General features: G+C 44.4%; 1 protein-coding gene and 1 long non-coding RNA gene across 3 annotated transcripts in view; one reads left to right on the top strand and one right to left on the bottom strand.

The window, feature by feature from the left end:
• Positions 1 to 18,407, bottom strand: part of crk (v-crk avian sarcoma virus CT10 oncogene homolog) — a 64,654-nt gene extending 46,247 nt beyond the window's left edge. Inside the window, exons 1-2 of one of the 2 annotated variants that reach the window (XM_030337453.1) lie at positions 17,882 to 18,407; positions 6,076 to 6,659 (exon numbers count right to left, since the gene is read on the bottom strand). In XM_030337453.1, the coding sequence (XP_030193313.1) occupies positions 6,076 to 6,659; positions 17,882 to 18,107 (810 nt within the window). In that variant the 5' untranslated portion in view covers positions 18,108 to 18,407. The remainder of the gene's footprint in view (positions 1 to 6,075; positions 6,660 to 17,881) is intronic. The other variant, XM_030337452.1, reaches the window with a different exon arrangement.
• LOC115528970 (uncharacterized) lies at positions 13,486 to 16,293 on the top strand. The gene is made up of 3 exons (XR_003973411.1): positions 13,486 to 13,676; positions 13,830 to 13,952; positions 16,201 to 16,293. It is a non-coding gene; the product is annotated as an uncharacterized LOC115528970 (long non-coding RNA).
• Positions 18,408 to 19,611: the final 1,204 nt, after the last annotated feature.

The following is a 19,611-nucleotide window of genomic DNA, read 5'->3' as shown; positions in this document are numbered from 1 at the left end:
AATTCTGTCCAGACCAAGAGAAGGTGCTCCTCCAAGAGTGGTTTTCTATCAAAAACCATATCATTACAGGGTCATTACAGGTAAGTGAAAATCTCTCACTCTCTCTCACTCTCTTTCTTTCTCTTATGTGCTATATCTTTCATAAAAGAACAAGAGCCAGGAGGAGCTCCTGACTCTGCTGGCGAGTGAGTATGATGAGTGGTTAGACCTCTACCCCTGCCTCAGTCTCCTTGCCAGCATTGCCCTGATTGTCCCAGTCTCTTCTGTGAATTGCGAGCGGGATTTCTCCGCTGTGAATAGGGTAAGCACATAGAAATTCACTATTCCTTAGTACATTTCTTGAAGTAATGGGCATTTTAATACTTTATTGATAATACATTTTATTAGATTTTATCCCCAGATAAAAACAGACCTCAGGAACAGGCTTCAAGGGGAACACCTGGCAGCCTGCTTAAGAATTTCCATAAATGGGCCAGAACCGAATGAGGTCCCTTATGATCGGGCCCTTGAGTTCTTTTTCAGGAACCCACGTAGAATCAGGTGTTCTGATGGGGCATGCAAGCTTTGCACATAAGGGCTAATGCAGTTTCATTATTTTAGTTAGTTGTCTTGTTGTAATTAGTAGTATATTGTTACTATTTATTTAATTTTTCCTAAAAAAGTTAAATATTGGTTCAGGTAGGTCTTGAGTTTATTTGTACTTGAAATAAAGACCTCCAACTTTAGTTGTCTGTTGCAATTCATTCCTTGAATGTCACAGAATCAAAAGTTCAGGTAAAAACTAAACTCGTGCGCTGACGCCGCCGCATCGCGTCATCGCGTCGCGAATTTCGTCGTTTACGTTAATTTTTCATCGATTAAAATAAATACAGTGTGCAATTAAACATTTTACCACACGGGGGCAATATTTGAAAAGAATGCAGGTCCATGTATTTCAAAAGTAATCATGAAGCGGACGAGGCCACGGCGAAGTCTGGTGTGGGATTTAAAAAATGACTTAGTTCACTGCCGACATTGCAAAGCTGTGTTTAAGTACAACACGGCCACGACTCAAATGATGTACCACTTGAACAACACGCATCCGACCCTGGTTAGTGGCGGTGCATCGTGCTCTCAGTCTCAACCTAGAATCGACTCGATGTTAGCACGGACACGGAGGAGCTGCGATTCACAACGAACCAGAGACTGCTGGACCGCGTTAACAGCCGAGAGCTACATCACCTTCCACTACATCAGTGATACCTGGCAAATGAACTCAGCGGTCCTGCTCACAGAAAGCCTGCCAGGCCGGCATACAGCTGACTAAAATGAATGACGCTGTAGAGCAATGGGGACTTGAAGACCGAGTTATTGCATGTGTTCATGAAAACGCGGCCAATATTGTTGCCGCCAACAGTGCCACCAGAGTGAACTGGATTTCCGTTGCCTGCTTTGCACACACTCCAGTTGGCCATAAATGACGGATTTGCCATCTATCTATATCGGGTTATATCAGAGGCTAGTAAACTTGTTAGCCACTTCCATCACAGCACCGCAGCAACCAATGCACTGCAACAGAAACAGGAGCAAATGGGCCTCCCAACTCATCGGCTTATTCAGTCCTGTAAAACACGGTGGAACTCCGTGTGCGAGATGTTTGATCTGCTGGTGAAGCAGCGATGGGCTGTTGCTGCTGTGCTTTCGGACCGAACCGTGACTAAGCTTCAAGATGCCAGGATCCTGGAGTTGAAGGATGAGCACTGGCAGATGATGGAGGACACACAGCCTGTGCCGTCAGCACTTAAATGTGCCACCATGGTTATGTCTGCAGAGAAAGGCGTCTCCATCTCGAACACATATCCCATTACCTTCGGCCTCATCAATATCCACCTCATGCGCAGTGAAGAAGACGGGCCCAGACTCAGCGAATTCAAAGCAAAAGTGCGGTCCTCCCTCATCAAGCGAATGAATGTAAGCTAAACTTTTTTTATCTTCGTTCAAATGATTTTACATAATAAAAATAATTGCCTATTTAGATATTTTCTAATTGATTCCATCATATATTTACAGGTTCAGTCAGAGTTTCTGTCTTCCGCCCCCATGATCTCATCAATGCTTGATCCTCGCCACAAGCACCTGGGGTCTCATTTATAACCATTGCGTACGCACAAAACGGGGCTGAAATTGGCGTACGTAACTTTCCACGCCAAGGTTGTGATCTATAAAAAAACAACTTGACGGGAAAATGTGCGCAGCCCTAAGCAAACTCTGACCCATGCATGGTTTGGAGGAAAAGGAGAATTGGCGACACAGATGGTGTGGTGGTGAACTGAAGTCAGACAGAAGAATTGTAGAGTGAGAAGAACGATTATGTTTTATCATCGTCCTTCATAAATTTAATTTCAACCGGTATCATGCGTTAAATCTATGTAATCAGAATGATTTAAGTCAACTGCGTTATTTCTCAGTTATAACTCCAGAATCATCTCCGTAGAATAGAAATAAAAAAAATTCTCTATATTTAATCCCGTCACTCCATACTCTCCACTGACGGCGCGAGTGCATGGAATAAAGCATCTGTCCAACATGTGTCAATAACATAATATTTTCATGTGACACTGTAAACACATAATCAAATGTCAATTAAATCCCAAGTGTGGAAAACCAAGCCACACTCCTCATCACAATCGTTGTCTGTTACTCTTGATGCTTTCATGACAAATCAGGCATTAAAAAGGGGTTATGTTCAAGAACATTTTACGTGGGTGATTACAAACTGAATATCCAAGGTGTTCTCTGTCAGTCTTATTACTGTAACCCTATAAATACAGAGGTGAGCGCCGTGGTAATGCTGCACCATATGGCACTTCTGGCGGACCATGCAAATGGCAGGATTCGGAGGGATTAGGGTCTTTACGGACCATAACGATTTATTGGTACATAAAAATGTACCCTTATGTCAGACCACTTATTTTTTAATTCTGGGACTGTGCGCTCTGTGCTACTGACAGAGTTCACTGCTGCAGCCACTCACTCTGCTTTTTGTTGTTGGCGATCCCGATCCCAATCCCGTGACCGCCGAACAAAACTACTTTTCGGGCCTCCATCTCACCCAAAAGTGTCTCCACTTCAACCTCCGTGAAATTTCACTTTTTTGCTTTTCTCAGTACTTCTGCCATTGTTTCCGACAAGTCATAATACTTGCATCTGAGTCTGTTTTATATGCAGATCGCATTCATGAGGTCATTTGCATTGACCATTTATGGCTAAAAAGGGGCGTGTACAGGGCGGAACGTGAAGCTGATTCAGCTGCGCACACTTGTACGCACTCTGTGATTTATAAAGCAAAGATTGCGTACGGTATGCGTACGCAGGGTTTTAAAAAAATCAGAATATTTTTTGGCGCACGCAAAACTTGGCTTTTGGGCGTACGTACACTTTTAGTAACGATCCCACGCACAGTTTTATAAATGAGACCCCAGGGCTTTCTTAACTCAACACAAAAAACGGCTGCTAATGCGAAACTGGTTGAAGTGGAAGAGGCAGCGGAGATCAGTGGGGCGGCTATCCCAGAGGCTGGGGAGGAGCCTCCGTTGTCTGACATGGATGAGGAGAACGCAAACACTAGAGTCGCGACCTCTCAGTCCCAGGTCTCTGCAATGGCACAACTTCTTAGTGAGCACTATCGGCCTACCACTCAAGGCGAGGTTGGCATCGAAGCAGAAATAAAGAACTTTCTGAGGGAGGCCCCCCCATCCCTGGATTGGAAAGTTAATGAAACACGGTTCCCCCGCCTTGCCAAGTTAGCACAGAGGTATGTGTGCATCACGGCAACGTCGGTCCCCTCAGAGCGGGTGTTTTCGGCGGCTGGACTGACGGTCACCAGGCTGCGGTCGCGTCTGACCCCAGAGCATGTCAACATGCTCATCTTTCTGAACAAAAATCCGTAGACTGGTGCTGTTGTGTGAGCTACTGGTTCTATTTTCAGAAGCTTTGTGTCTAAGCCTAATTCATTGTTCTCTGCCTTTTTTTTATATTTTGCGTTACATTTGGCAAAACCTGTCCGAAATTAAGTATAACATATTTTTGGTTAAATTATAACATGATTGTTTTTTTTTATATTGTTGTTATTATTTTGGGAAGAAACTAGGGTTGTGTTTATTTTTAGTTCTGTTTATGAGCACCGGTTTCGAGCTGCAGGCTCCATTGCTTAGCGCAGAGTAGCGCATAACAATTGAACGGATCTGGTTTAACTGAGTTGTTCATCTAATAATAAAGATCCCAATGAGGAAAACACGCTGTTTTTGCATTATCATTGCATTTTGAATATAGCATATAAATACTTAGCAATATCACATGAGAGGGAGTGCGTTGTATCAGCACGGCTGTGATTGTACCGAAGATAATCACAGCTGTGCTGATATTCCCTACAACAGCACGACCTCGAGTGTGATATTGCTTTTATACAACAGTTCTACAAGCACCATTAATTAGTTAACATTTGTTTGTTCGTTTAATGATTTATTTGGCACCGCCAACACAAATGGATCCACGACTGGGACTGAACTGTTGCCAAGCAACACACACACTAGCTAGCGGAACATAAACAGCGGAGTGATACATGTATAGTTAAAAGTCCCGGTGCTGTTATACTTGGTTAGAACTACATTTTAATGTAAAATATTAACGATTAATCGACTAATTGATCGTTAATTCTCCTGACGATCGACTAAGACAACTTAATCAAATGCCCATCCCTAGTGGTCATACAGCGCAGTTCGGTCCTGCACACACCCGGACTCCCGTTACATCGGCTATCATCATGATCTCTATAGTAACGCTGATAAACATAACCGAAGTTAAATAACCAGAACAACACAATCAAACATGGTCAATAGCAAGAAAAAAATAATACATTTTGTTTCATAGCCCGTTTTCCTTCTTCCTCTTGCTGTTGTTCAGTTCCAGCTGTTCTGAGCGTAGTCTCCACGAAAAGACTCAAATACAAAATATATAGGCCTAATTAGGCCTCTGCGTGCGATCTGTTTTCGCGGTGCCCGTGTTGCCCGGGCCGCGGTGCCCGTGGTTCCCGGGCCATTCATTAATTCGTTCACGTGGCGGCCGGGAGTCGCAGGAGTGCCCGCGCCGCGGTCACAGTGAATGAATGCTCAATCCAACAATTTCTTCCTCTCTCTCTTTCTCTCTCTCTTTCTAAAACCGACTCAGAGGACATTCATTGCTATTAGTGACCACCGCAAAATCAATAAAAAATGATGCATTGACACCTTTAAGCGCCAGAGGATCAGGGTAAGGTCAGGGGGGCGTTTGCTCAAAAAAGGTTGAGGACCACTGACCCAAAAGGAGACATACACAGCTTAGGGCTTTTCTGAAACAACAGACAAGACAAGAAAATGCTGGCTGATAATTAACTGCCCAAAGATCGTCTTGCTGAGTCATTCAAGCAGCCTACTTATTTTCTCTGGTATTGGCTTATGCCAAAGACTTGCTAAAGCAGGTGGAAGGAGGTGTGGCCCCCCATGCCATTCATTTGCCCCAAAATAAAAGCATTAAAACAACTTCCATCAACTCTGAGAAGAATGCCCCTAAATTGAAGAAACATTGGTTGGTGGGGCGACCTATCCTAAATAAACATTGAATTCAATTCAAATATGGTGGGCTCCAGTGAATGGGTAACCCAGCCTCAGAGGTGCTGGTCCTACCCTGGGCCAGGCACTCCCCTCCCCACTCCTCCTCAGAGCGCTGTCGGTTCAGCTTTAGCTCTCAGGCTTCAGAGATTTCTAGAGAAAATGGCCCTGTACCCAAACAAACTATTTCCTTCCCCACAAACACCCACTCCAACGTTGTTCAGGAGGGGGGAGGCCCCAAACAGAGAGGGGTGTTATCTTCAGACTAAATCTAAGATTCCTTAACTTTCATTTCAGCTACTGTCTTATCAAATAGGAGGATACCAGCTCCACCATTTCAACAATTTTCCATGGCAGCGAAGTCAAAGGGGAAATGGCTTTCCAAGGGTAAAAGGAGGAATGCTTTGTTAGAGAGATCTTGCTTTCATATCAAATGCTAATTCATAGTTACCTCCAAAGCCAGGGCAGTTTTGTCATAGGCGTTGGGTACTCTCTTCTGTATGGCTCTGGCTAGCACAGGTCCATTCTGGAGGTTTGGAAGAGGGGTAGGCTGGGCATACTGACTTGGGTCCCCCAGAAGGGGAGCCCCGGTCTGTGCCATAGACCCATCAGAGTTACCTAGCGGTGGCGGACATCCCGTTGTGCCTGGTCCAACCAAAGCACTGGGAGATGACGGTCTGTACTTTTCAACGTAGGGCACGGGTATCATCCCGGCGCGGCATTCAGAATTCTCGGCGTTCCACCACTGCTCCTCCGGTTTCTCAAGGACACGCAGGATGTCGCCCCTCCGGAACGGGAGATCCTCCTCATCGTTCCCGGAAAAGTCGAACAGGGCGCGGACAAACTCGTCTTCAAGTCGCGGGGGGGGCCCTCCTCCATGGCCAGTTTTGGTGCTAATAAAGGAGGTGTGTTTGGACTTATTGATGGGGTCTATCAAGGTAGTAGTATCCAAATAATGGATCTTATAGAACTCCAGCAGAGCAGGGAGAGCCTCAAACTCCTGGTCGCCAATACGGAACCTCGGAGGGGCCAAACCTGGGAAGGGAGATGGAAAAGAAACAGGGTCAAAATAAATGGAGATATGTGGAACAAATTAAGCAGACCAAACGCCCTCAGGGATTGTGATGAACATTTAGACAGGTGCAGTGGGCGGATGCTTTTATGCGACTTCTGATTCAACGTTGGTGTTTATCTTTATTTTTTCATTACGGATGTGATCTACTGCCAACATGGACTATATCCCTACACGTAAATTACACATAGATCCTAGCAGGGGTGGACTGGCCATCTGGCATATCGGGCATCGTCCCGGTGGGCCGTTGACCCAATATGGGCCGGTCCGGTCCGTTATGTTTTCTTTTTTTTCGACACGTGGGGGGGACCTCCGGCCCATGCCATGAGGTCCCGCTGACCCTGGGCGGACGCTGGGACCTGTCATGGCATGGGCCGGAGTCGCTGGACGGAGCTGAAAATGGAAAACCGTAAGAAACGCCTGGGTGCCGCTGAAAAAATGCGACGCAAGAAGCTGAAGTCTCTGGAGGTGGAAGCTGCTAAATGTTCTAAATTGACAGACCTATTTGGTCACCAACCCAGTAGGTGCTGCTGCGCCAGGAGACGAGGGAGTGGAGGCGTATATGGTAAGTAACGTTAGCCTGGGGCTAGCTAGGTTACAATTTGAGACATGTCCAAAACTAAATAGAAAACGTTTTTACATTGAATGTGATGGATGATGTGACCTAATTAACTGCATACTTGTGACAACATATTAGCCCAGAGTTGAAGGGCTGTGAGTAGGGCTGGCTATCGAATTTCGATCCGATTATGGCACCGACCGAAATGCTCCGATCCTATCGAATATCAAAACATTAATAGTTTTTCGGTACTCAATGAAATTAATCCCAGCCTGTCAGCCAATAGTAATATCCTTTTCAACTGTTTCTGGGTAAATGCTACGTCTGTGAGCCAATAATCATGTGGTATTAGTGGTTCAGAATCTTAAGTCGCTGGTGATTGGCTGTCACATTTTCGGAGCGCGAGACATTCGCCAAACTGGTTGGCTTGAGGGCGTGCCTTAACGCTTGTTTACTTGACCGTCACTATCAAACTTTGTCAGCTGTAGCGTAACGTCACTCTTGACGTTGTCATAATGCCTAAAAGGTCCAAAGTGTGGCTCCACTTCGCTCAGGTGGACACCAATAGAGCCAGATGCTCTATTTGCCAAAAAGTCGTGCTGGCGAAAGACGGCAACACATCAAATCTTGCAAAACATTTAATAATGCACCAGATTAACCTCCGGTCGGACAGCTGGTCCGTGTTTGATTGTAAAGCTAAGAAAGCTAAGAAGGACGACGGGACTTCAGTCACCAGACCGCCTCCTTCTTCCACATCGAATTCTCTATCGACTAGTGACCGGGATTCAGCTGGGAGTTTGGCCAACAACATTAGGGGTAAGGTTTATTACCTGTTGATTACTTTGTTACTTTTGGTTTGAGCCATATTTTTGCTTGTGAGTGAAAATGATTAGCCGGCTGATCAACTGCAACTATCAGCTGATCGCGCGCATGTAAACAGAGAGGCGTGGCGGGAGTTGCGTCACCATGACAACAGCTGTTTATCAAAATTATTTCAGTGTGGAACGTGGATGCAAAACATTCCGAAAACGATAAGAAAATGATAGTGTGGAGTCCACACTATCATTTATCACGATCTCCGTCCACACTGTGTACGGAGATCGCTTTCATTGCGAATGTGCGTTTTTATATTTACCCGGGTTAGTGTGGACAGGGCCTAAGTTTGCCTTGTTTTACAGGCAGCTGCTTTCTAGGTTAACATTACGTCAGCGTTTATTTTACATGGACACTTCATATAGATTTCTAATCTGAAAAGATGTAATCCGAATGTACTGTCTGTAGGTATATGGCATTTACAAAAGTGGTAAGCGTACGTCCGTATGTCTCTCGCACACAACCGTTATGTTGGTCTGGACTTATTCCGCATGGAACTCTATTCAGATCTGAGAATTGTATTCCGATTGAGGCGTATATATGATAATTTTTTGTGTCCATGTCCATGTAAACGCGGCTACTGTGAGCATAGCAACGCTAACCCTTTAAAGCAGTAGAAGTCATCATGTCCATCTTTTCCCTTTACGTTAGCCTCTGCCCCGCCTCTTACCATACCTGAGGTAAGGAAGACTTTGCCAGGTAGTGCTAGTGTCAATCCCTTAACACTGGCAGAAAGGGGGGAAAATGACGAAGGATCAGCGAGAGGAGTGCCATAGGGTAGTCACCAAGTTCATTGTTAAAGGTTTGCTGCCCTTTTCAACAGTGGATACCCCATGGTGGAGGTGAGCAGGCTGTAGTTGGCTTAAAAGATACGCTTTAGGCTGGATAATGTTGTCACTGTTATCATCAGTATAAATAAGAAAGTATGTCACTGGTAATGCTTTATGTTCTAATGTCATCAATTGTAGGGAGATAATAGCAGCCCTGAACCCTAAATATCAGTCCCCCACCAGAAACATGGTATCAAATACTTTCGTGCCTGCATGGTATGCTGTGGAGAAGGAGAATGTGAAGAGGGAGTTGGAGGCTGTCAGGGATGTAGCTGTGACTGCTGATGGATGGAGCAGTGTTGCGCAAGATCACTACCTCACTGTTTCTGTCCACTATATAATACAGGGATGCAAACACATGTATGACAAAAAAAGAGAGCTACCCGAAGTCTGAAAAAGTATGACGGCATGATATCCTATTATCATGAGAAGGCCTATGCTATATGCTATATGCCTAGAAAGATAAAAAATATATTAGTTACTCAGTTAAAGTGACTTTTTAAACTAAGTTAATTTATTTTCACAAACACATACCTCTGCATTGGATATGTGATCACAGGTACAGGTACTGGCAGTGTAGGCCTGGCACTGTCCCTGATCTTATCTGCTGCTTAGGGGGTTTCTGGAAGAGGGTTTCGGAGAAGCTGTGCAACACTTTCTGTACTTATTGTTGTTGTCACTTTCCTCCGATGAATGTCTGCCTTACAGTGTGCATACAGGGCATGTACACCCCTGCTGGCATAATTAATTTCTTTAATGCAGAGTGTGCATTTAGCACATCCTTTTTTCTAATTTTTTTTTAAAAAGTCAGAGAGTGGAAAGTTATGCTTCACTGTATTCACCTTAATCGTGCCTTCTAATATTAGCCATGATGACCACTTCCAACTGCACTTGCACCCTGCGTCCTGCTGTACAATAAGTGCATCCTTCTCCGATATTTCCCACCACTATCCTCGGGCCGGGTCAGGCCGGGCCTTTGATCGAGTGTTTTTATTTTTATTTGTATCATTGGTTTATTGGCCTATTCTGAGGAGAAATCTATGCCATAAACAGAAATATAATAGGTCTTTATTACACAGGTCTTCTCAATGCCGTGGAACGCTCCGTTCACTTTGGAAGCTAGTCCGGTGACTTGTTAACCCCAGTGTCTTCCGTTGCTAAGTGACCAAGTCACCATCTTTGCGGACAATTTATTATTGCTCTGCTGATCAACACTACGAATAATAATAATACATTTAATTTAGAGGCGCCTTTCAAGGCACCCAAAGTCACCTTACAGAGCATAAAGTCATCATAAATCTTTTAAAAACAAGACATTGTGAAAAAATGATGAATGAATGCTGGTAACGAATAAATTGTAAAAAGGCGCACAATGTGAAGTTATTTTTTTAGTTCTGGCAAGTAGCCATGTAATAAGCGGGATCATGTATAGAACGTCGCCGGTCATTATCGAAAATAAGCCCCTTCAGGGCGAAGCAAGACGCCTCCGCTGCGCGTCGGTGTACTGTTCGCCCTGTCGGGTCTTATTTTCCCGATAATGACCGGCGTTCTATACATTATCCCTTACATATATATTTAGCTGAGTAAGCCTAGTAACAAATGTGTACAGTTACATACATGTTAAAATAATTGTCGAGTTGAATCGGGCTAGGGCTCCTAATTACAGTTAATGCGTCGGGTCGGGCCAAGCTCGGACAGAACGTGCACGGGCTCGGGGTCGGGCTTGATTTTCTGAGCCCGATCCAAGCTCTACCGTGCGCATGCGCATCCAATATTTTGATGCGACGGCAGGGGCTGTGATTGGTCCCCTAACAAAATAATTTCCGGAATCACTTTTCTTTACCTCGAAGGCACGGGGGTCAGTCAATCAGAGCACCGATCGACGCACCGATCGACCCCCCCCCCCCCCCCCCAAAAGAAAAACTCTTCGGATCTGCACGAACCACACAGGTCCCCAAAATGTATGATAAAAAAGCGACTCGCGCCAAAAAGCGCGCCGTTTGCATGTCTGATAATAGAGGGGGCTATGAAGGAGAAAATACTGCACACGCAGGCAGTGTATGTATTACAGACAGGGGTAGCAATAGCAGAAGAGATGGGGGACATTTTGGAAGAATTTGGGGTAAAGGAGAAAGTTGTGGCCATCACTGTGGATAATGCTGCAAACATGGATGTGGCAGTGAGAAGGATGAGTGGGAGAAAAATTGGCTGCTTTGCCCACACACTTAACATCACCGCCCAAAAGATATACACCATACCCTCAGTTGCAAGGTGGGCAGGAAGAGTCAAAGCATTGTTGGTGTGGTTGAAAAGGTGTACCCTGTCTAAACCTGTTATGAAGGAGAAGCAGAAAATACTCTGTAATACACACTAAACTTGGTTCAAATAGTCATGGTTAAAATATTTTATTATTAAATCATTATTCATAATGGACCATTGGTTTCACACTTTGTGTCCTCTCTGTATCTTTAGGCCTGCCAGAGCACTCAGTCATTCTGGACGTTAAGACCAGATGGAACAGCCTATATTTAATGATGGAGCGTTTTCTGGAAATGTTCCCTGCCATCCAGGCAGCCTGCATGGACCCTCGCCTGAAGAAATCCATGGAGAAGGAGAGGTTTGGAATTGGCTTATTTTCACCATCAGTTCTGCAGCTTAACATTTTTTTCCCTAAAATTGAATCCTGCTAGTAAAACCTATGTGCATATTTTTCAGACTTGAAAGAATTTCAGGTGACGACTTCAGGAAAGCAGAGGAGTTCGTAAACAGGGTATCTGCAGGTTTCAGCAAGTCAAATTTAAGACTTTTTAAGACCTTTTTAATGCCACCTTGAATGAAATTTAAGACCTTAAACCCGCGATGGTGGGGTGGATCCCGCTGTATTACAACCCAAGCATGTGCGTCACTCAATGAGACTCATTCAAGTTGACTTTCTGTCTGTTTATTGAACATAAAGTGATACTCCAGGGCTCCAGACTAACTTTTTCCTTGGGTGCACTGGTGCGCCTAAATTTTTAATTTGGGTGCACCAGCACGTATTCATGGTGCTCCCAAGTTGTAAGTTGTTGAGAGGGGGGTGACAGCGTCTGGGCCCCCGGGCAGCTGCACCGGTTGCACCGTCGATATTAACGCCACTGATTAATAATATTTTCACCATTAAATAAATGCCTTCAGTAAGACCTGGGGGGTATACCACGAACCTCGTTGAACATACCCAGGCTTTCTTGGGAAAACCTGGCTCGACAGAGCCGCAACTCGCAATCACAGTTAAATGGTACCACGACGCTCACTTTAGATTCAATTAGTTGAACCAGGTTTTCCGCTTTAGGTTCAATGCGCGTTCACATAAAAGGGGCGTTTCTCGCGTCATTTGACTCACCCTTATGCAAAATAAATCGCGCAAGAGCGGTGTATTTCATCCAAGGCGAGCAATGTATTATTATGAACTCCTACGAGGAATTCAAAGTTCAAATCACAGCCAAGGGGAACACGGTTACCCATAATATGGCTAGGGTGGCGTGCTGGCAAAAATAGCCGACCGTGTTAATTCGTAAGTGAAAAGATTCTGCATATTGTCTAAAAAATATTATGTATCATCATCCCTTTTACCCCCATATATGTGGGGCCCCATGAATTGCGAGCCCAAGTACCGGGAATGCACTCGATCTCCGACCCAATATCGGACGTGCACGTCAAGTTGCTTGCTTTTAGTGGCGTGGTTCAACGTCTCAAATATCAAAACAAAAGCCTTGTAGACGCTGCAGATTCGCTCATTTCGGATGAAAGGCGCTGGTCCGAAGTGAGTTATATACGCCGTTTTGTCCCTTCCAGCAGTAAAGGTGCTCGCGATTTGAGAGTCAGGGAACATCAAACCGAAGAGATCTCCTATCCCCTCATTCGAGTTGTAGGACTGGTGCTTGACCACTGTGTTTAGAATCCACAACACCTCCGCTTTCAGTGTTGGTGTCGCACCAAATGCTACCCTCAGGTCAGTGCTAGCAGCGCGGACCGTCTGCGGCGGTGGCGCCGGGGCAGAGATGCAAAACGTAGAAATGGCTGGGGTCTGTGTGTGGCTCCTGGCAGAGGTTTTATGTTTTTGGCTCTGCATATGGCTGACGACAGCCTTAATCCCCATGGTGCCGAGCTTGAATGTAGGCTACTTTTGCACGGAATGCATCTGGCCTGTTCTGGGTTGGCAACGGACGCTAGCCAACCTCGGAAACGGACGTCTTCCAGCCAACTGACGTTGAACTTGCATTTACCCATTGTTGCAGACTAGCTAGCAAGCGCGCAGACATCCGTTTATATGCAGCTAGCAAGAAAGTAGCCCCTCGTACATCTCCTTCCCGAAAAGTCCCGCGAGAAAAATAAAAAATTAAATAACCCTGCCCCGACAAATTTAAGACCTCCGAGTTATACATTTAAGACCAGCATATGACATTTTTGACGAATTTAAGACTTTTTAAGGCCTTAAATTTAGAAAAATGAATTTAAGACTTTTTAAGACTTTTAAGACCTCCGCGGACACCCTGGTAAAATTGATGAAAATTATGTACCAGTCAACTGTTTGCATCTCTTCCGGAAACAACGCCACACTAGGTCAAATTATTCCAATCATAAAAAAAATTCAAGATCACTTCAGGGTCACAGCAGACGACTCTTTCTTCTCTAATGCCATAAAGGAAAAAGACTGGGATGACCTTTCCAAAAGATACCAAGTGAGCATCACTATTTTATTGATTTGTTGATTATTTTCATTCGGTATACAGAAACCTCTACGTATACTGTGGTGCGCCGCAGCAGTGGCAGTCTTTTCAGTAGCTCATCTGTTACATGTCCCTTGAATTTCCCTCTATGTTCTTCTCTTACAGGGTGAGGGCATTCAGGAGTTTTTGGAGGAGGGCACGGCTCTGGACCCTAGGTTCAAGGGAAAGGTAGAGGATGCTGTGTGGTACAGACTGGAGGAGGAGTTAATCGATCGAGCCTCACACCAGGTGTTTAAAACTATCTGTATCATTAAATCTCATTATATTTAGCAGGGGTTGACATTAAGGTTTCAAAAGCACTTGCCCATCGGGCAAGTAGAGGTCAGGATCAACTTGCCCGAATGTGATGTTCACTTGCCCAAATTATAATCAGAATCGTGAAAAGGCCTCTTTTTGCCTGGTTTTGGGGGGGCTCAGAAAAATCATCCTAGCTCAGACTGAAGCTGAATGTTAATTTCCACACATGTTGTGTTTAAAAAATAACAAACTTCCCTTTGTTTACTTATTTATCGAGCGGTCACATCGTGCCATGAAGTGATTTCAGTCCACCGTTGCAACCTATTAAAGCTATCGCCAAGTTATATGTAGACCTGCATGATTTCATCTCCTCTCATTTTCGTCCGCTTATCCGGGGTCGGGTCGCGGGGGGAGCAGCTCAAGCAGGGGGCCCCAGACTTCCCTTTCCCGGGCCACATTGACCAGCTCTGACGGGGGGATCCCGAGGCGTTCCCAGGCCAGTGTTGAGATATAATCTCTCCACCTAGTCCTGAGTCTTCCCCGAGGTCTCCTCCCCACTGGACGTGCCTGAAACACCTCCCAAGGAAGGCGCCCAGTGGGCATCCTTACCAGATGCCCGAACCACCTCAGCTGACTCCTTTCTAAGTAAAGGAGCAGCGGCTCTAATCCGAGTTCCTCACGGATGGCTGAGCTTCTCACCCTATCCCTAAGGGAGACGCCAGCCACCCTTCTGAGAAAACTCATCTCGGCCGCTTGTACCCGCGATGATTTCATGCAAATGTACTTAACTAAATGTCAGAGGTAGTAGCAAAGATATGTCTTTTTTAACTTTCACGTTTCTTGTAGCTCTAACTGAATAATCACAATCGCGTTTCTAGTAGTAGTGTTGTCAGTCACGATACTGGATTTTCTAACTTTGACACTATACCTGGAAAAATATCGATATTCTATACCATTTTCGATATCAGGGGAAAAGTTTTTCAGGAAAGAACATACCCAAAGTAAATAGAGTATATCTCCACAACTGCAAGTTGCGATAATGTCATCTTTGTGCCAAAAGAAAGATTGTTGTGCAAGTGAAATATTCAATGGGGATGATACTTGGTTGAAGTGAATAAAGCCATGGAACACAGCATAAGTGGAAGATAACATTTCCACCTGAAATAATTATCAGTTGGTCGTTATCATTTGGGAGCGATGTCTTACTATGAGACACAAATAAAGGTAGATATCTTACAATTTTGACACATACCTCTATTTAAATTTCAGGGCAAATATATTCGAATGCACCAAGCCAAACACTCGCAAATAAACATATGGCCAATAGATTGCGCTGAAGAATATGTTTTATGATTGAAGGCAATTTACCTATTTCCTAAGAAACCTTCTCTTATTCATTGATTGAAAATACCATGTTTAGTTGCAAAATTTGGCCCAGACACTGGGTTATCTGTTTGTGGTGGTTTTATTCGACCAGAATCAACTTTGTGGACAAAAATCACAAAGGTAATACTTCATTTTTGGCTGTTAAAAGAAAAGGGGACGTTTCTTCTTAAGTTGTTATTTGCGAGTTTTAGTCACAGAATGATATGGTTTGGACTGTTGGAATAAGTGGAGGCTCGGCTTTCATGTAATATATAGTTTGTGAGGGTCCAATTTCGTGAAAAAGATCGCTATTGTTGTGCATGTGCACAGTTATGAAACCCAAAACCGTGTTCTTGCATATGACTTTCCTTGCCTCAATCCAAAGTACTTCCAAACTGCACTCCTCCATCACTACTCCATTTTCCTTCTACCTAAACCGTTCGCGGAGGCGCTGCACTTGCGATGCTAGCTTTGTTGGCTAACCTTTAGCTAACATCTTCGAATCACGGCCAGAGAACGCACTGCGAGTGACAGAAGGCGGGGCTATATTCGCACTGAGGCGATGCGTGTCTGTTAACTCGCTTTCCGAGAGAAGAGAAGACGGCGCGCTGATCAATTGCAGATGTTTTGTGTTATTTTGCGGCAAAAAAGGTTGTTCTGCAGTTTCTAAAAACATTTGAATAAATAGCCTTTATATTAACATCCACCCAATATCCACTTGCCCGTTCGGGCAACCAGAAATCAATCTCAACTTGCCCAAATATGACTTTTGGTTGCCCCGGGCAAGCGGGCAACCGTTAATGTCGAGGCCTGTTTAGCCTCTCGCTGTAAATGAAATCGGTGTACATGACACCTGCTTTTCCAATATCAACAGAACAGAGGTGAAACTGCCCATGCCTAGCAGCAGGTGGACGATGGGGACAGCTCATGCGATGAAGCCAGTTCAGCTGCAACAGAGGTAAATATTGTCTTGCTTAGGGGTGGGAATTGATATGTTTTTATCAATATCAATGCCATTGTCGATGCAGTTGAGTACGAAAATTGTACATCGCCACACACTTCCGATTCAGATCGGGCGAAAATAAGTGTACTGAAAACGGTCAAATCGCGAAGTGTGTGGAGATGTACACTTTTCGTCGGCAGCCACCTTGGCGGAGACAGGCTGAGCCAAAGTCGGCGCATTTTCCACATAGCCTGCATTAAGTCATTTTGTAGTTTTTATAGCTTTTTATAGCTGTAAGGCGTAAAGAGTTCACCGTTCAAAGCGGGATGTTTATTGCGGTGGAGGAGACGCAAGTTTAAATATTGCCCCCTTGTGGTAAAATGTTTAATTGCACACTGCATTAGTTTAATCGATGAAAAATTTACGGAATCAGCGAAATTCTTAACGATCAATTAGTCGATCGTCGATTAATCAGGCCCATCCCTAATGGCCACAGAGAAAGACATTCTCAGGGCCTTGGACTCTGACTCTGTGATAGACAGACTTGCAGAGAAGACTGAGCTGCTTAAAAAGCTGCTCCACTGAGGCGAGAAATATTTAATATTATCACACATCACACATTATGGATGCAGTAGTAATTCATTATTTGTCATTTTAATGATGCTTTCAGAAGTTTTATTGTGCTTATGTGTTGATCCTCAATGGCGTGATCATGTACACTAAATGATCAATTATTCTCCATTACAGGTTGTTCTGATATATTTGAGGATTCGTTCTCCCTCTGTTCTATATGTTGACTTGTTCTCTCATTTGAGACCACTGTTAGAATTAGGTAAGTTTATCATGTATTTTTGAATAGATAAATTCATACTTCATAATTATAATAATTTAAAAAAAGTACTAAAAGAAACGCACATCCAAAACGTTTTCAACTCTAGGTGCAGGACAGAGGAAAACATTTTCTTTATTTTTCAGAATTAATAATGTGTCCATGTCCCTCTCAGGTTGACCACTTCACATGTGAGAGCCTGAGGAGTTGTTCCCACTCCGTCCATGTTCGAGGACTTGCTCTCACTCTGCCTCCACTCTCTTCATTCACTGCACCAAAGTTTGGCTGTTGAGTCTCCTCTAGTCTGGTGAGTTTATCATTTTTTATGTTTTATGAAATCATACTTAATTTGTGATGATTAGAGACTTAATAATGTATCCATGTCCCTCTCAGGTTGACCACTTGACATGTGAGAGCCTGAGGAGTTGTTCCCCCTCCGTCCATATTCGAGGACTTGCTCGCTCTCTGCCTCCACTCTCTGCCGCCACTCTCTGACATGACATAACTTCTGTTGTGATTTGACACTATAATTAATAAAGAATGATTTATTGATTGATTGCTATAGCTGTCAATTATAGTCCTTAAGTTCATAGTTACGTGCTTTATTTATTAACTGCTATCAAGGAATATGACTCTCCTTTGTAGTATGCATGAGAGGAGATGCTGCGAGATTTTTAGGCTATAATAAAGACGTTGTTCCAGATGGAGCGGGTCATTACACATCCAGTCGGACACTGGTTTTCAATGGATGAATTCAGCCGGCCCCAGATATTATGCTCTTACCTGGATTGCCGGATAGTCTTTGATTGTTGCTGATGCTGTTGATGATGTAATGCGAGACTTTGGAGTTCTCCGACACGGAGAGCACGTAGTCCCCGGGGCTGGTGATGGAGTCCCGGACCAGGAACACGCCGTGCCTCTGGCCCTGCAGCAGCGACACCGCCTCCTGTCGGCTCAGACGACCCCAGTACCAGGTACCGCGGTCCTCCGCGTCGAAGTGACCGGCCATGCTCCTCACTCGAGAGCCGAGGCTTCACGGGCCTTCCCCGTGCCCACCAGCAAGGCTTCAACTCATACAGAACTTTAGCGCCTGGAAGCCGTCTGTAGAGCAGGCGACATCCGCGACCAGCCCACGGTCATCAGTCACCAACACAGGGGGGTCGTATCCGGTTGAACCCTCCGCGTTTCAGTGTCAACCCCAGAGCACCGGTCTGGTGCTGTGTTTTTGCAACTCAATTTAAGCTACAATCGAGCGACTGATGACAACTAACTTCAAAAACTGAAATGGCGGATAAGGGGAAACAAAAAGACCCTACTCACCGGATGTGACGTGTAAATATACCATGGCGGTGACTAGCCATGGTGCTGACTAGCCGCCATGTTAGTGAGGTCCAACCGATGCACACATCTGTTTAATTCCTTAATTTAATGTAAGAATAATGTTAGTATGTAAAAAATGATGACACTTAAAATATATACTCTTACGAGTATATATTTTAAATTATATTTTAAGTTATCATCATTTTTCTTTTTTTTTTAAGTCGTCAATGACCTCCACGGTCATTTATTGAATATCCATGTCTTTTTTAATTGAAGAATGGTCCTGGCCACTAGATGCCAGTCGCATACTATTCAGTAGCAGCCAATGCATTATGACATTAAGGCTTGACCTTGGTAGTACACAGAGACGGTTCAACCAATGCATTATATCAGACATTAAACCTTGACCTTGGTACGCCACAGAGACGCTTCTTATTATACATCCATGACAGCGACCAGTGGAAGCATATGGCGTGTCAAAGTCCTTTCAAGGTGATGACAATGGTGGCGCACAACATGTGAATTGCTATTGACCCAGACAGGAGCGTCGCTAGCAATTGAAAACATTCGGGGCTGTAGCCCAGAAGTTAGAGACATTTTAAAAGGGGGTTCGGGGGTTTGTCCGAAGGGAAAATTTGAAAATCGGGCTGATGAAATATGCAATTGTAACGTAGTTTGAGAAGGAAAGGAAAGACCAATCGTCATGTCTGACTCACGTCGGGGCAGGCCCACTGAGTAGGTTAATGTTTACGTTAAGGATAGGAAAGTGCACCACGAACACCAGCAGCCAAAATGAGACATTAGAAAAGCCTGTAGCCAAATAAACACTGTCATGCTCCTACCCAATGAATTCAACCGGGTTGAATTCACTGCGGGTCTCCTGAATCTGTGCAAGCAGCAGTACAGCAATATCGACCTGATGCGCTATGCATTGAGAATACAAATTGCAACAAATTATTCTAAATCTGCCCATAAATGTACGTCAGGATTTTGCGGTTTTCACTGGCTACATGAACATGATTCTTATTGGGAAACCTTCACATCGTGGGCAGTTAATACAAAGGAAACAACCATCGTGGAGAGTTTAGGATTGGCCAGGGCTGATGTCAGCCATGGTGGTAGAGACCAAGTTAAATTACAATACACTATGTGTGAAGTGGACATGTCTCCAAGACAGTTAAAGGAATCGATTC

Source organism: Gadus morhua, chromosome 16 (genome assembly GCF_902167405.1).
Source record: "Gadus morhua chromosome 16, gadMor3.0, whole genome shotgun sequence".
Lineage (NCBI taxonomy): Eukaryota > Metazoa > Chordata > Actinopteri > Gadiformes > Gadidae > Gadus > Gadus morhua.
The sequence above is the reverse complement of the archived record's forward strand: the minus strand, read 5'-3'. Positions and strand labels throughout refer to the sequence as shown.